At 43.3% G+C, this 17,361-nt stretch overlaps 1 protein-coding gene across 1 annotated transcript in view; it reads right to left on the bottom strand.

Moving 5' to 3' along the window:
* The window catches only part of LOC147917884 (putative NBPF family member NBPF5), an 8,326-nt gene extending 3,920 nt beyond the window's left edge, over positions 1-4,406 (bottom strand). Inside the window, exons 1-4 of the mRNA XM_087417351.1 lie at positions 4,177-4,406; positions 2,057-2,159; positions 1,042-1,256; positions 53-104 (exon numbers count right to left, since the gene is read on the bottom strand). Of these exons, the coding sequence (XP_087273477.1) occupies positions 53-104; positions 1,042-1,256; positions 2,057-2,159; positions 4,177-4,354 (548 nt within the window). The 5' untranslated portion in view covers positions 4,355-4,406. The remainder of the gene's footprint in view (positions 1-52; positions 105-1,041; positions 1,257-2,056; positions 2,160-4,176) is intronic.
* Between the last annotated feature and the right edge of the window lie 12,955 nt (positions 4,407-17,361).

The raw sequence follows: 17,361 nt of genomic DNA on the forward strand, positions 1-17,361 counted from the left end.
GAGATCCCCAGATGTCCTCTTAACATGAAGTCCCACAATTCTTGAGACTTACCTGGGAGACATGCGGTGATGGTCTTCCTCGTCCCCAAGATCAGGATGGTTTTCTACAAAGAAATTCAGAAAGGGTCAGTCACATTAAGCAGGTCCCCCTTGGAACATTATCGTCCAACGTTCAATCCTGAAACAGGGACATCACTATCCTCAGTGTGACAACAGGATACCGTAAGAGCAGTATTCCAGGAGACCTCAGGTGGGGTCTTGTGAAACCTCGTGATTCGCTCCCCTGAGCCACTGGGAATACCTCCCTGATCGGGTAGACCCTCATCACAACACCGTATCTCTGGTCTGTGTCAACAGTCCCAGATATCTTTCCCTCACATATTCTGGGGAACAAGCTGAACTGCATTCTCACAGAATTACTGCACTATGCAGCCTTTTCTCACCAGACACACTAGTCTTCCAGTGTTCAGAGGATTCCTACACTCAGAGTAGAGTGACGGAGGGGATCTACCAGCCTTGGCATCCAAACTCATCTTTCAGGCTAGGCCGAAACGCAGGACATTTTGAGCATGGCGAATGCCAAGGCATAGGCTTGATGACTACAGCTACCACAAACGGATTATTGGATCCATTGTACAGGTAAGGAGGTCGATATGGAAGAAGTAACAACCAATCTCCCGCCCACTGTTAGTAAAGTCAACACTCAGACTAGAGCCTGGGAAAGCCCATGCTTTGTCCAGGTCTCTTTTCACTCTAACAAGCGCTCTGTCATGTCCTCTTTTCTGTGCTCGAACACTGCCTCTTGCTCTAAAGCTCACACTCTATCAGGAAGGGAACAGACACTTGGAGCAGCATGACCTCCACCCTGTAAATATCTCCTCTCTGCTCCCACCCAGCCAGTCCTGGCCCTATCATGGCCCCAAGTGTGGTGTGGAAACCAGGACGGCTTGTCAAAACATTACAAGGGGAGCTGTGGAGTCTCTTGTGAGCCAGGCACCTTGGAGAGCAGTTCAGCGCACTCAGGGCCTGTGGCCACCTTACCTGAGCTGAGCACACTGGCAAGGCGCTTGGCCAACCCGCATCCCTCAGCCAGTTGCTCTCCGAAGCCTGGCCCCTGGTCGTCATCAGGGTCGTCATGTGTGAGGAGGTCACTGAGGTGCTGATGGAGTAGGACCGACACTTCTCTCCCTTCCTGTACCTGGTGCCGTAAATGGGTCAGTTGTTGCTCCTGATCTCGAATTCGGATATTGTATTCCCTAAGGTGGGACAGAAGAGAACATTTCAGAGTCAAAAGGGATGAGTGATAGATTCTAAAGGTTTTCAAGAAGATTTCTGTGGGAATTTCCTCCAAGGAGTCCTCAGAGAATTCTGGCACATGTGTGGTGACTTGTCTGCGGCAAAGAGAAAGAAGAAGGTAAAATATAAGCTTCCTCTGGATCAGAGAGTTCTCCTGTAGATTCCTGGAGATCCTAGTCATTGTTTTCTTCATCAACAAAGCCAGCTGTCTTCCTAAACCTGCTGTAAAAACACGTCTCTTCAGTTCTTCACTTCAGCCGTGCCCGTTTCTATGTGGAAATACACACAGTGCATTATGCAGTGAGTGGACACCAAGCCAGACACAGAAATGTGGACAGGACAGCTGGTGTTCGCTGGAAAGAACACGAGAAAGACAGGGTCCAGGAGACAGCATTCTTTTGAAAGGAAAAATGACAAACTGTAGTGCATCAGGAGGTGAGTATGTTAAAGGTAAATGAGGTGACGATGGCACAACACTGAATGGACTAAACGCCACTGAATTGTTCACTCCAATTTGTTCAAATTTACGTCATGTGAGTTTCAGTTCAATAATTTATGTTTTTGAAAAAAGAGTGAATGAGCCTCTAAATAATTGGGGTCCATAATTTTCCAACTATTTTTCTCTAATTGTTTTATAAATATTTCTGCACCTGTGCCTGCCATGTACATTTCTGCCTTCTGCTGGCCCAAAGTTGCTCCTTGCCCCACTTCAGAGAGTCCTACCCCTTCCCCCCAGCCTCCCCACACACACTCCCCTTACCGGAGCTTCTCAGCTAGCGCCCACTGCTCTGCCAGCTTCCCCTCCTCAAGATGCAGCTTCTCCCCCAGCACAGATTCAACGAGGTCTTGGTACTCTCCACACTCTGAGAAAAGACAGAGAGGCCTGCTCAGTGGAAAGCTGGCCATGCTGCTGTGGTCACCGCCTTCAAGGGAGGACGCAGGGTCCATCCCGGGACAGACATAACCCCAGCACCAGGCTGTACGCTGGGATTTCCACATCTTATTCCTCAGCCTCCCAACTACTACGCGGCATTTGGTTACTCCCCATTTTAGAGCTGAGGAAAGAGAAGCTCCAAGGCACAGAAAGTAACTAGACAGATTAACTGGTATTTGGCAAGGTCAGTATTCACATCCCCTGAGACTGACCCTGAGTCCTGGGCCACTTTACCAAGCCTTGCAGGCTCTTAAGGGAAACACTGAGCAGGCGCACAGAGTAGCGATTTCCTGTATGCTTGGGAAAGCCCCGGGGACTATACTGACTGTTGGTTCCCTTGAGCTCAGAATTTCAAGCACAAGTACCTCAAAGATAAAAAAATTTACCTGGGTGCAATTCTGTAAAATATAATACATTAGACCATAAATTCCTGAAGGAAATATGCACAGATACTAATCAAGTTTGTGTTAAACTGAAAGTAGTAGAAGGAAGAACTAATAAGTACTGTTTACTCTGTGACAGCAACTGTTTTAGGAGTGTTACAGAAATCACTCACGTGATTCATTGCAACCAGTCAAAGAAGTAGGTACTATGATAGCACCGTGTTAACCGAGGATGAATCTGAGGCTCAGAAAGATACACAGCTTGGATTGGAGCCCGGGAAGACCGGCCCCGAGTCCGTGCTCTTCACCACTGCACCATGTTACCTTGACACCCTGGCTTAAATGAGATCTTTCTTCTTCATCATCTTCAAAATTTGTTTCCTACAGCTATGCTATGATTATAAGGAAAGATGTAAATAAAACTTAGTTTGTCCTTTCCTGAAAGCTCATCTCTTCACATTTTTAAATGGCAGGCTTCAGTTTTTCTCTGTATCAGTGATTTTTAATCACCACCTCCACAATGGCTTATTGAAAAGCAATTGTAGGATATGACACAAATTCAGGCTCAGAGTTGTCCAGACTCCTTCTAAACACTCCATTGTGCAGGTGCCCAGGTTCTCACGATGCCTTTCATCACCACAGCCCAGTCTTACTGAACAGGCAATCGAGCTTCCAATTTTGAGACTGACTGGGGGAGGGACGGGCCTGCCTCACACACTGGCTTGAGTTTTTCCTGGGGCTAGGGGTCTCCTCCACCTACCCTCATTCTCACTTTGGGCACATGTCTCGCAGCCTAGATTCTCCAGGTCACCGGGACCTGCTGGCTATCCAGCATCCCTGAGGGTTCACCAGCTGAGAGAGACAGAGGGGGCGGTATGCAAATTCTGATTTCCACAGAAACAGCCTCAACCTCACCACAGGTGTCCAATGGTTTCCTTGGACTCAGGAAGAAGAGCCTGTGCCCTGGAAGCAGGGCTTCCCTCTCACCAGGCTGTTCCCTGTCTTGATGGTGTCACTCACAGATACCACAGTTTCAGGGAGGAGCAGCCTCATCTTTAAGCTCCTTTAAAGCAGGTCCTATCACCTGTTTTCCCCAGTGTGGACTATCACCAGTTTCTGCAGTGTAAGTAGCACAGTGCTTTGCCACCGGGACCTCAGAGAAGTCTGAACTGATGGGTTCATTAGTTCCAGACATTTAGGCCAACAGTGATGCAGGATCTGATACAGGACAGAAAGGATGCTGAGAGAAACAGTCTAGCCCTTTCCCGAGAGAAGCAGGCAGTTGTGTGGCTGCACCAGCAATCCATATCTGGAACTTTATTCTAATTCCACCCTACACCACACTGCAAACCTGAAAATGTTACTAAACTCTTTGTGCCTCAGTGTCTCCATCCCCAGCAAACTGAGGGTAAAATACCCACTTCTACTTTTCCTGGATTGTGGTCAGAATGAAATTTATTTGGACAAAGGGAATAGAAGATAAAGTCTGGAGAGTGTTCAGTATTTTAGAGGGAAGGCAGTGATCATTCATCCCTTTGGTGACCATGGCCCTGTAGGACTTACTATATTTCTGCAGCTCCTTGGCCAGAGAGTAGGTAGTAGCTTGGGATACAAGGAATTTCTCCATGAGGTCTTGGAAGTCCTGCTCGCTTTTTGCCAGCTGGGAACGCAGTTCTTGGTTGATTTCATGGACCGTCATTTCTGCCCTCGGATCAGACACAGAGCTAAGACATACTGCCATGGTGACGTGTGGCAGAAGAGGTAGAGCCAGGGACTGGTAGAGAAATCCAAACACATAAGGTTAAAAACAAGTGAAATCAAACAAAAACCAATACAAAAAAACAAGTGACATCAAACAGGTTTCATCAGGCCTGATCCAGGAATTCCTACCCTACCGTTGGGAACAACTTGATCGACACCCCACAACACTTGAGAGTCCGTAACTGTCCAAACAAGGGTCAAGATGCCAGAGCTCAGAGCCACAGGCACTGCCTGTAGCTCAGACTCAGACAGGAGTGATGGAGAGAGCACCCAGCGCGCCAGTTAACGGTCTGGAGTTGCCATAGCAGAATTGGAAGGTGTGGGGTGTCATGGAATCCTAGGAGCCCCTGCCTTCCAGTTGCCTAGGCCACGCTGACAAACAAGACTGCCTGGTCTCTTCTGAAGGTCACCACCGATGGGGACCACCCCTCAGCAGCCACTCTCAATAGCTGTCTACCCTTGTGCTGATCTACCAAAAATATCTAAGCACAATTCTCCCTGTTCAATCTTGTGTGCTTCTAAAAACATCAAGACAGAACAGTTTCCTGACAAATTTTATTTTCTTAAGCACTGGCATGAAGTCACCCCATGTTCTCTTTAAATTAAAAGAGATCTTAAGGCTTTTCCACACGTGAAAGATGTCAAACTTTTAGATTCTCATGATGTTCTTCTCTGGGTCTTCTCCAGTGTTTTCTACATCCATTAAAAAGGACAAAAACCAGAGTACGATACTAAGTGAATGAAGAGTTAATTTAAAAATTATTTTCTGTCCTGACTCTCTCAGCAGGCTACTTGCTGCATCCCTGTCTTATGTCGACTTCTTACCCCTCACTGGGGCACCATGTTGGCTTATCATTAAACTGAAGTCTGAGTGACAACCTTACCTCCTAAAATCCTTCTCTATGAGTGGGTTGCTTTTTTGTTGTTTTTTTAATGTCAGTAAACACCCTCTCTCATACTTCTCGTTCATGGATATCATTCTTGTCCCACAAGAGCTCTTTCCAAGCTATGAAAATGATTACAATAGTTTATGTGTGTATCCTGAATACGGGTAGTGGCCATTTCTTTTGGGAAGACTTGTAAACCTGATGCTATTTTTTATGTCTTCATTCATTTCACTCACATGTTGAACAGAACAGGGATCAAGAGCAGTTTCTATGGAACATTGCTTGACACATCTCTTTGAATTGTCATCATGCTATTGAGCTGTGGTTGTAGTCCTCTAACAGGACATGGAAGTTCAAGGTCACGGGTCAGGGATGGTTGATGATTCACAGTGTACGTGTGCAGTGGGGTTCAATGACAGAGAAGCTGGGATTGAGGAGAGAGGGACAGGCAGGGAAGGGAAAGTGATGCCCTGAAGGTCCTCCTCACTTTCTGGTCATCTGTTGCCACCTGCGTCTTGTGAGCCTGAGACTTGGGAGACCCCCTCTGGCACTGGTCTCTTCAGTTTAGCTGCTGGACTTGCCTGAACTGAGGGTGAGAGGGGTGTGACCACGTACCACTGAGCATTTATGTCCAGGTCAAGGACAGAGGACTGCATCAACCGCTTTTGAAGCCCATCTTCTCCCCACCCCACGCCATCCTCCAACAACACTGTGTAACGATATTGGTGTGTGAGATCCATCCAAAGCTTTCAAGAAATCTATTTTTTGGTGTCTGTTGGGCCTGACATGCTTTTCTTTATGTCTCAAATGCCTGCGATCTACTGGGCCGTACTGTCCTGAACTTGTACGGACTTGCTAACTCTCTGTTTTTTCCTTAGCTGGGTAGAATGTTTATAAGATTTTCTTACTTAAACCCCACTGTTGAAGTTTGAATGAGTAATAATAGGATTTATTTTGTAAGGTGAGAACCTTGGAGAAGACTGGTCGCATCAATGAGCAAAAAAAGGAAATTTAACTTCCATTCAAAGCAAGCTAGAATTTGAAAGTAGGGCTCTAACTGTTTTCAAGGTGAACTGTCAGGTGCCTCAGTCATATGCCCCCAAGGGCTTGTGTCTCTGCTGTAAAATGAGTGAAGTCAAAATGGGGTCAGATGGGCCAGGTCCCCTTCCATTCTACAGTCCTCCAACAGTTTCTCCTCTGCTTTAGAGACTGGATTGAAAATATCCTTGTTGTTCGGCTCTGTCCTACTTTTGTGTTTTGGGTAAAAGTTATACAGCTCAATGTTTCCACCCCCAAGTTGATCATTATAAGAATCGCTTGGATCCAAAGCAATACTTGAGACAAAAGAACAAAGCGGGAGGTATCATACTCCCTGATTTCAAAATACACTACAAAGCTATAATAATCAAAACATCCTGATACTGGCAGAGAAACAGACACACAGATCAATGGAAGAGAACTGAGAGCCCAGAAATAGACGCTCACATCTAGGGACAGCTAATTTCTGACAAAGGATCCAAGGACTTACAACAGAGAAAAGAAAGTCTCTTCAATAAATGGTATTGAGAAAACTGGATTGCCACATGCAAAAGAATGAAAGTAGACCGTTACCTTACATCACACAGAAAAATTAACTCAAAATGCGTTAAAGACTTGAAAGGAAGACCTGAAGCCATAGAAAACATAGGGAGTATGCTCTTTGACCTTGGTCTTAGCAGTATCTTTTTGAATATCATGTCTCCTCAGGCAAGGGAAGCAGAAGAAAAAAGTAAACAAATGGGACTACATCAAACAAGAATTCTTACCTTATGGTTGGGAACAAGTTGATTTACACCCCACAACACTTGAGAGTCCGTAACTGTCCAAACAAGGGTCAAGATGCCAGAGATCAGAGCGACAGGCACTGCCTGTAGCTCAGACTCAGACAGGAGTGATGGAGAGAGCACCCAGTGTGCCAGTTAACGGTCTGGAGTTGCCATAACAGAATTGGAAGGTGCGGGGTGTCATGGAATCCTAGGAACCCCTGCCTTCCAGTTGCCTAGGCCACGCTGACAAACAAGGCTGCCCGGTCTCTTCTGAAGGTCACCGCTGATGGGGACCACCCCTCAGCAGCCACTCTCAATAGCTCTCTACGCTTGTGCTGATCTACCCACCTGTGTCTTTCCAAAAAATATCTAAGCATAACTCTCCCTGTTCAATCTTGTGTGCATCTAAAAACATGAAGACAAAATAGTTTCCCAACAAATAAAATGTGTTGGGAAGTTAAGCACGGAAAGGGAAACCATCCACAAGACGAAAAGACAATTACCAATTGGGAGAAGATATTTGCAAATCATATATCCGATAAGGGGTTAAAATCCAAAATATATAAAGAATTCATACAACTCCACAACAAAACAAACAAATGGAAACAACTGGATTAAAAAATGGGCAAGGATCTGAATAGACAGTTTTTCAAAGAAGATGTTCACATGGCCAAAAGGCACATGAAAAGATGTTCAACATCACTAATTATTAGGGAAATGCAAATCAAAACCATAATGAGATATCACCTCATGCGTCTTCAAATGCCTATCACTAAAAAGCCAAGAAATATGTGTTGGAGAGGTTGTAGAGAAAAGTGAACCCTCATATATTGCCGGTGGGAATGTAATTGCTGCAGCCACCATAGAAAACAGCATGGAGATTCCTCAAAAAAATTAAAAATAGAACTACCCTATAATCCAGCTATTCTATTTCTGTGTATTTATCCAAAGAACACAAAATCACTAATTCCAAAAGATTTATGCACCCCTATGTTCATGGAAGCATTATTCACAATAGCCAAGACTTGGAAACAACCTAAGTGACCATTAATGGATGAATGGATAAAGAAGATGTGAGATATATATATGTACACATATATATACACACACACACACACACACCATGGTGTACTACTCAGCCATCAAAAAAGATGAAATCTTGCCATTTGCAACAACATGGATGGAACTTGAGATTTATTATGCTAAGTGAAATAAGTCAGATAGAGAAAGTCAAATGCCATATGATTTCACTCATATGTGGAAGATAATAAAAACAACAAACCGACACAGACCCAGAGAACAAATTGGTGTTTCCCAGAGGGGTATGGGGGAAGAGAGAGGGCAAAGGCGTAAAGGGGCGCATATGTTCGGTGACAGATGACAACTAGACTTTTGGTGGTGAACACGATGTAGTCTATACAGAAGTCGAAACATAATGATGTACACCTAAAACTTACATAATGTTATAAACCAATATTACCTCAATAAATATTAACTTACAAAAAATGAAAACAGAAAATAAACGGCAAGCAGAAATGGAACACCAGTTATGAGAAATATGAGAGGAACAGGGAAATGGTCTTCTGCTAAGGCATACCCTTGCAGCATCTAAATTTCTACCATTAAGAATTCATCCCACAGGGCTGGCCCTGTGACCTAGTGGTTAAGTTCAGCATTCTCCACTTCGGCAGCCTCGGTTCTGTTCCTGGGCGCAGACCTACACCACTTGGCAGCGGCCATGCTGTGGTGGCGACCCAGATACAAAACAGAGGAAGATTGGCACGGATGTTAGCTCAGGGTGAATCTTCCTCAAGCAAAAAAAAAAAAAAAAATTAGAAAAAAAAAGAGGAAAATTGGCAGTAGATGTTAGCTCAGGGCAAATCTTCCTCCCCCCCAAAAAAAGGAATTCATCCCATTGGATCAAAACATCCCATAAAAATGTCTTTTTAAAATGTAAAAATTGCCTGGAACATTAACTCTATCAGCATCATAGGCTCACAACAAGGGGCAATAATATCTCTGAAAAACCAAGGAGAATGGATTTGACTGAAGACTTATAACAACACTACAAAATAGAATGTTCATGGTTCTGCTCCCACCAATTTCTTAAGAAATTGTTCAAATTCAAATTGAATTTGTTCAATTTGTTCAATTAGTTCAAATTCCTTTGAAATAGCTGTGGGAATTCCCAAAGGGGGGTTGCATCTGCATTCCAGGAACTCCTCCTCCTGGTCACCAAGGTGCACCTACCACTTTGGTCAATCTGCTAGCTGCAGACAACCAAAGGGGCAACTATGCCATGAAGTCACCAAGGACTCTATGACGAAGACGTCTGCCATCTCAAGTGCCAGCTCTGTTGTCAGTGCCTTCAATGCTGTGGCTGCTGATGCCTGATGTGGAAGGAATTCATGTCGTTCCTAGAAAAAGCCAACTTTCCTCTCAGCCAAAACTCTAGCCAACCAATGCTTCTTATGTTTTGAGCCTTTTGTATCAACATTTTACAGTTTTGCTCACTACTTTATTAGAACTCCTGTGTCTCAGAGTTCTGGATTGAAACATTTGACTTTCATAGATCACTCCATGGTCAAATGTACAAAACTCTTCAACAACCTTGCAAGTAATTCTATTGGGTTTGGAGAATTAAACCTATTTAAATTCTTAAAAAAAAAATCACCTGGGAGAGTTAGTACAAATACAAGGTCAGAGTCTTCATTTGTGGTGATTCTGATTCAGTGGGCTGAGCGGGGGGCTGGAATCTATTTGTTAAAGTTACTCAGATGTGCAGTCAGATTGAGGACCTACTGATATCATCAACATTCCTCACAGTTTGGGGAACGATTATTTCATATATATTATTACTTCTAATCGTCACTATCGACTTGCGAGGAAAGCATTACCTTTCCCTGGTTTGCTGACGAAGAAACCAAGGCACAGACAGGGTTTGTAACTGGCCCCAGGTCCCCTTGTTGTAAGCGCTGGAGCAGGCTGTCAGGTAGAGTCCCCTCCACCCCAAAGCCCCCTCCCACATTTTCCAATTCACTCTGCGTCAGGTCTTTCCAAGTAGGTGCTTCCTGCCTATACCTCATTTCTACCAAAAACTTCCCAAAGTTAACAGATATTTTGGCATGTATCAGTACTTTATTCTTTCTATCCTTGAACAAGATTTCATTTTATGACTAGACTACATTTTGTGCATTTATCAGTTGATGGACATTTGGGTAGTTTCTACTTTTACTGCTATGAATATTCACATACAAGTTTGTTTGTGACCATGTGTCTTCAATTCTCTTGAGATATACCTAGGAGTGGAATTGCTATATCTACGTCAACACTATATGTAACTTGGAGGAACTGACCTACAGTTTGCCAAAGCATTTGCTCCTTTTTACATTCCCACTAGCAACGCATGAGGATTCCAATTTCTCCACATCCTCCTCCACACTTGTTATCGCCCATCTTTTTATTACAGCCATACTAGTGGGTGTGAAGTGGTATCTCATTGTGGGTTTGATTTCTATTTTCTTAATGACTAATCATGTTAAACATCTTTTCATGTGCTTATTGGACATTTGTACATCTTCTATGGAGAAATGTCCATACAAATCCTTTTTCCATTGATTAACTGGATTATTTGTCTTTTTATGGTTGAGTTGTAAGAGTTATTTCTATTTTCTGGATACTAGATATGTCAGATATCTGTCTTGCAACTGTTTTCTTTGATTCTCAGGGTTGTCTTTTCATTTTTTTTGTTAGCATCCTTTGAAGCACAGAAGATTTTGATGAGGTCCAATTTATCTATTTATTCATCGGTTGTTTTTGCTTTACCTGTCATATCTAAGAAATCATTATGTAATCAAAGATTACAAAGATTTACACCTATGTCTCCTTCACCACATTGCTTTGAACAAGAACTTTTCTTGGTTAGGGTACAGGCATATTTTTGAAATTTGATTCCTGTAAATTGATATAGATGTCTCCTGACTGATACTCACAGGTCTGCCACCCACTTCATTGGAGCATCCACGTGCTGTTAGAGAGATCTGGGAAATGGTATGTATGACTATCCCGGCTTTGACTCAGGTGAGAGTCCTGGTCAGCTGGTTCAGCTTCTCCCTGACCTCTCCTGGTGTCAAAAATTGTTCAATATCTTTGGAGTTGAACAACTGATTGAGTGTCTTCCTGAGGAACACCTGGGAGTCCGGGTTGTTCTAAAGCTAGTGGACTTCCTCATTTCATTCCAGACAGGGAAGACTGCGGGGGCTGGGTCTGGTCAAGATTTCCATCTCTGGTCTTACATGGAAACTAGCCCTGCTTCAGGGTGTGGGGATGGCTGTTCAAGAGGCTCTTGTTCCTCTCTCATTCCTTTTACTATATACACGACTTCTTTCTAGAAGCAGTGGGAAAATATTTATTTTAGAATATCTTATCTGTTCTCTGCCAATTTTTTTATGTCTCCAAATTTAAAGTGGGTAAAGGAGGACTCCAAGTCAAATATTTTCTTAGTGTCCATTATTGTTCAAGTGATTATATTTAACCCTAAGAACTATATTATTAGTCAGGTTTTATCCTTTTCTTTATGAGAAAAAAAGCTCAGAAAGATTAAAACATATTCCAAGGCCACAATCTAGTGAGGAGAGGAGTGGGCATTAGAAACAAGTTCCGTTTGGCCTTCCAATTTTCATCCATGGTGAGTGCCTTGGTGTTACGTCTAAGACTTCTCTGCCTTTGCCTTGTTTGTGAGAATATTTCCATTTTACTTTCAAAAGCTTTATAATTTTAACTTTCACGTTTCCAATTAACTCAATGTGTGGTGGAAGGTGGTTGTGAATATTAATTTAGTTCTAAATAAATAGTCATTCATTCTCACATCTTTTAGCAAAAAAGTCTTTCATTACCCCCACTGAAGTGTATTGGTGACTTTATTTTAAAAAGCCAAATAATTGCATAACTGTGGGGGTCAATTTCTTACTCTCTACTCTTTCACATGATATATTTGTGCTGTGTCTACTTCTACCAATACTATAGTGTCTTAATTACCGTAGCTTTCAAGTGAGTTTTGAAATCTAGTAGAGTGTGTTCTCCAACTTCCTTCTTCTTCAAGGTCGTCTTGGCTATTCCAGGTACTTTGATTTCCATAAACATTTGAGAATTAGCTTGCAAATTTCCCCCCAAAATGCCTGATACAACGTTAATCAGAACAATGTTGATTTGTCATTCTAACAACATTGAATCTTCTAATCTATGAATTTGATATATATTTTTCTATTTATGTAGTCGTCTTTAATTTCTCTCAGTGATAGTTTTGAGGAGTCTTCATTATATGTGTTCTTAAGCATTTAATGATTGTGAATGTTAATCTCTATTGTGTTTTATTGGATTTCATTTACTAAACACTCAGTCTAGGATGGAGAAATGCAATAAATTATTATATGAATGCCATTGAGGTATAATTTTGGCACAATAGACTGCGCCACTTTAAAGTATACAATTAAATGCACTTTGACAGATGTAGACACTAATGAAACTACTGCTACAGTCAAGACACAGGGCATTTCCATGATCTCACAGCATTCTTTGGGCTCTTTGCAGTCCATCACTCCCTCAACCCTCAGCCCCAGGCAACCACTGTCATTACAAATGTGTTTGCATCTTTAACAACTTTGTATGCATGGAACTATACACGTGTTCTTTCGTGTCTGCATTCCTTCATGGAGCATAATGATTTTTAAATCCACCCATTTGTATAGTGATGAATGGAAAGTAGACTTTCGGTGGTGAACATGATGTGGTGTATACAGAAGTTGAATTATAATGATGTATACCTGAAATCCATATAATGCTACAAACCAATGTTACCTCAACAAAAAAAGAAAAATAAGAAATAATAAGAAAAAGACTTATTAAACTTGCCTCTTGATTTCTCCAGCTGGCCGGGACACAGTCAGTAGCGACTGATATCAGCAGTTTCCTCTGGAGACCTTGGCAGTGTTGAGGGCTTGCAGCCAGCATGGAGCCCAGGTGTTGGCTGTACTCTGAGAGGCTGCAGTCTGGCTGAGGTTCGGGGTCATGGACCCAGACAGGTCATCCAGCTGTTGGGAAAAGCAGAAGGGGGTCCAGGACAACCACTGGGGTCATCCCTGGCCAGCACTGGCCAGTTCCTCCAATGAACCCACCACCACTACACTTCTCATAACTTCCTGGTTACTAGACTGAGAGCCCTCTGAAAGTTGGGATAATATTTTATTCATCTCTGTTTTCATGATCCTAGCAGCCAGTCAAGCACTTGAGGAGGCTCTCAGCGACATTTGTTCAACCGATTGAATAAAAGTGGCTGCAAATCTCCAGTCATCTCAACTACATTCCTGTCCCAAATGTCCTGTCAGGGATGCTCTGCTTTCTCCCAGGATGTAGCAAATCCCCGTCCTTAGACTGGGGTCTGCCCTCCCCTCCCCATGTCCTAGGACACTCACCTGTGGTCAGCTCTGATGAGGAAGGGATGGTCCTCAGGGATTCCTCACAATGGTTCACCCTGTCATTAGGAAGAGATGTCCTCGGCCTACTCTCTCATCAGCTGGGCTGCCACAACTCCCCAGTTTAGGAGACCTATCACATTTTGTTGAAACTATCTCTTCATATTCTTCCTCTCACTGCTTTGATTTCCTTAGGGAAATGTTATTGAAATGCAAACTCCAAGTTCTTGACATAGCATAAGGAAAATTAGGCATTGAACACATATTTAAGACATATTGTGTCTAAAGCCTTTCTCAACCATAAATGCAGAAGAATATTACTATCACTGCTTCAGATGCAAGGGTCCCCTTACCCTGGCCCCTCCTGACTTGAGGGCACAACTGTTTAAGGTAAGAATGGACATCTCCAACCCTTCTCCAAATACCATCTATCCCTCTAAGCCCACGCTTGAAGGGCATCCACGGTAACAGCAGCTCTGAGGTTGAGGCTAGGGGGTCTGGGGAAGAGCCTCTGGGGTCCCATCATCCTCCTCTTGGAATTGGTGTTTCCCAGCAGTAGAAACCAACCCTGATCCATCCTTGGATCTCCTTGGCAGGAGCACAGGTTCTCTGTGGAGTAAGTTACTCTCCCAGTCCTCACCGCTCAGCTCAGGCTGCTCCTTGAGGAGTGGATGATGCTGTACTCATTCCTCAGTTTCCCTTGATTTCCTGAACTCAACTTGTCCTTATTCTCACCTCCTTTGGCAACCACCTGCTCCACCAGTACCTTCACCTTCTTTGGGTTATTATCATACTCCCAACCTGCTGATTTTCTTTCTTCCATCTGCTCCCTCATTTCTGTGTTTTCAGGGTGTGGGCTCAGCTCAGGCTCCTACAGGAGACACACAGAGAAGAGACTAAGGCCCGGTCTCACTTGCAGTTCCCAGGGCACATTTAGCACGCATCTCAGTCCCACATGCACTCAGAGAAAAGTGAGCAGGAAGGGACTTTGGAGAATTTGAACAACAATGTTATCTTACTGATGGGGAAACTGAGGCCCAGAGAGACTAGGAGATTTTCCCACGCTCTCTCACCACTTGATGGCAGCAGAGGCCCCACTCAAGCCTTGGCCACAATCTTCCCTGTCCAAAGTACTTACCACTCCCTCCAGGAACCCACATCTGAATTTCAGGGGACAATGGATCAAACATCAGGATTTCCACTGTTCCAACTAAAATATCTCAAGGATCTTTCTGGGGACAAATCTTTTACCACAGTTCTGTAGTCCTATTATTTATACTCAGTCAGTTTTCAAGCCTGGCTGACACAATGGGACCAAGGAACACACAAGTAGTAAATAAAATTTATCATAGCCATAATTAAAATATATTTATGTGATTATCTGTAAAATGTCTGGCTCTTGTGCCAGAAGCTCATCTTCCTGAGAACGGGCACTCCGTCTGCCCATTCACCCCGTGTCCCCAGTGCCTCCACGAGACACTGCCAGATAAAATAGTCAGTAAATACTTGTCAAGTACATAAATAACAGTTAGCAAGAACAGCTAACTTGTACTGATGTCTTCCACTCCCAATCACATTTCTAATCAAATCCTATCCTAGGTTTATGCTGGATAAAAGCACAGACTTAGGGAAAGCAGTCAAAGATTCAAATACCAACTCCACCATGGACCAAGTATGCTTTAGTGGATGATTTCATTACCTGCTTTGAGCATGTTTATCTCATGCAAAAGAGAGAAGAATGTCAAACGTAAAACAGAGAAGCAGCCTTGACCACTAGAGTGTTGGATGACTAAAGGCGATAACAGGCAGTAGATAGGGCTCCAATCCCTAGGCACCAGCTGCAGAGCTAAAGAACACCTACTTCAGAGTCAACGTGGTGCTTGTCAAAATCCTCTGCACAGCAAGAATGGTGAGCTCACCTTCAGGTGACTATTTCCAAGCCTTTGTAATGTGAAGGGCACTATGAACGGCATTTTGGGCACTGGAGGAATGTCTCTTTCATGCTACCAACCAAACCTCTAAGAGAAGAAAGAGGGTACAATACTTAGCTCCACGTAACATTATCTGCAAATCCATCGACTGTCTCTGTTTCCTATGGCAGATTATTTTTAGCTCCTTGTTCTCCTGAGCTCACCAGACAAGGTTTTATAACAAGTGCCAGTTACCAGCACAGGTGAACCAATTCAAGGAGAGCAACGAAACAGCCACTATAGCAAGTTCCCCAAACAAAGTCTTTTGAATGCAATCTCCACTTATTTGGGCTAGAAATAAAGAAAAGATCTATTTTTTCAAGGCCTATTCTAATGAAAATTTAAAAGTCTCTGTGTTCCAAAAGTCTCTGTTCAAGCCCAATCATGGAAACCGCACTTCTCAGGGTGAGTGGGTTCCCAGTTCACTGCAGCCTGGGCTCTGTCAAGGGCAGTCAGGTAAACTCAACCTCAAACCTCTTCTGTGAACCAGCCCCTCACCCTCAACATCCAGAACAGTGTGTGAACCCAACAGGCAGGAGCATCCAACAAGCACGAGTGATGTGTTTGCACTGCTCTGGGCCCAGATCATCTGAGAGAACAGAGCAGTCATAAAATAGAAGAGAACAGAGAAAAATCCTATTGATTTCAGCTTTTCCAGGATGTCACTTAAGTTAGGCCAATGAATGTAAACTCATTGAGTAAATCTCTCCATAAAGGGTTAATTGTTGGCAAAAATAAATGGTAGGTACAGATGCTATCCAGTGTTGGCAAGAGGGTAGAGAAAAGAATATTCTCATGAATGATTGAGAATATGAATTGGTAAAACTTCTTTGCAAGGCAATAGGGCACGATTTACCAAAAATTAGATATATGCAAATATATTTCTAAACCGAGCAATTCTCTTTCCAAGGATAGACACTAGAGACATGCTTACACAAGCTATGATGGAGATATACAGATATAGATGTAGATATACAAATGTCCACTGCAGCATTGTGTCTAACAATAAAGACTGGAACCAATTTCACGTCTGTCAGTTGGAGAACCTTTATTTAGAATGGTCCATCCATACCCTGAAAGGGTCTGCAGTTGGTTCAAAGAACAAGGCAGATAACAAAAATGCTGATGGTGATGGATGGTAGGAGCTAATATGCACCGAGTACTCACTATGTGCCAGGCACTGGGCTCAATGATTTACCAGCACATCTCATGTAAACCTAGGTCAAACCATGTAGGAAGAACTCCTATTTGACCCATTTAAAGTGAGAAACTGAGCCACAGAAAATTGAAGAAACTTAGTCAAAGTAACACTGTCACCCAGTCAGGTTTGCCCCTACAGCTTGTGAGACTAGAGTGCTCTCTTTTCTTGTCCTCTATTTTAGGGATTTCCAGTGAGACAGAAAAATACCAGCCTCTGATGCCCTGCACTGATCTGACACTCACAGCCTGACCATTTTGTTCTCCTGTTGGAAATCATCTCAGATACAGAACATCAGCCTCAGACACGATTACCCTGAAACCTTGACAAAATTGGACAAAACAAGGCTAGCTCGTAATTTCATCCAGGCACAGACAAAAACAAGGTCACTGTGCAACCTATGAAATCCCAAACACCCTCCTGTATTCATAAGGAAATGACTGTTACTTCTTTACTCCAATCATAGAATTGTCCACGCTGACTACAGTATTCAATATCGAACAAACCCTGCTTCCTCCCATCCTCCCCCAAATCACGCAACCAAAGCCCCAATCCTACAATAGGTTCTTTCTAACACCCTCTTACTCAGACCACGGGATGTGTTCTTTCTGGCTCCAAGGAATAAAAAACCCAACTTGTTTAACAAGAGGTGTGTTC

This window comes from Ceratotherium simum, chromosome 2, assembly GCF_057802395.1.
Source record: "Ceratotherium simum simum isolate JZ-2026a chromosome 2, ASM5780239v1, whole genome shotgun sequence".
Classification (NCBI taxonomy): domain Eukaryota; kingdom Metazoa; phylum Chordata; class Mammalia; order Perissodactyla; family Rhinocerotidae; genus Ceratotherium; species Ceratotherium simum.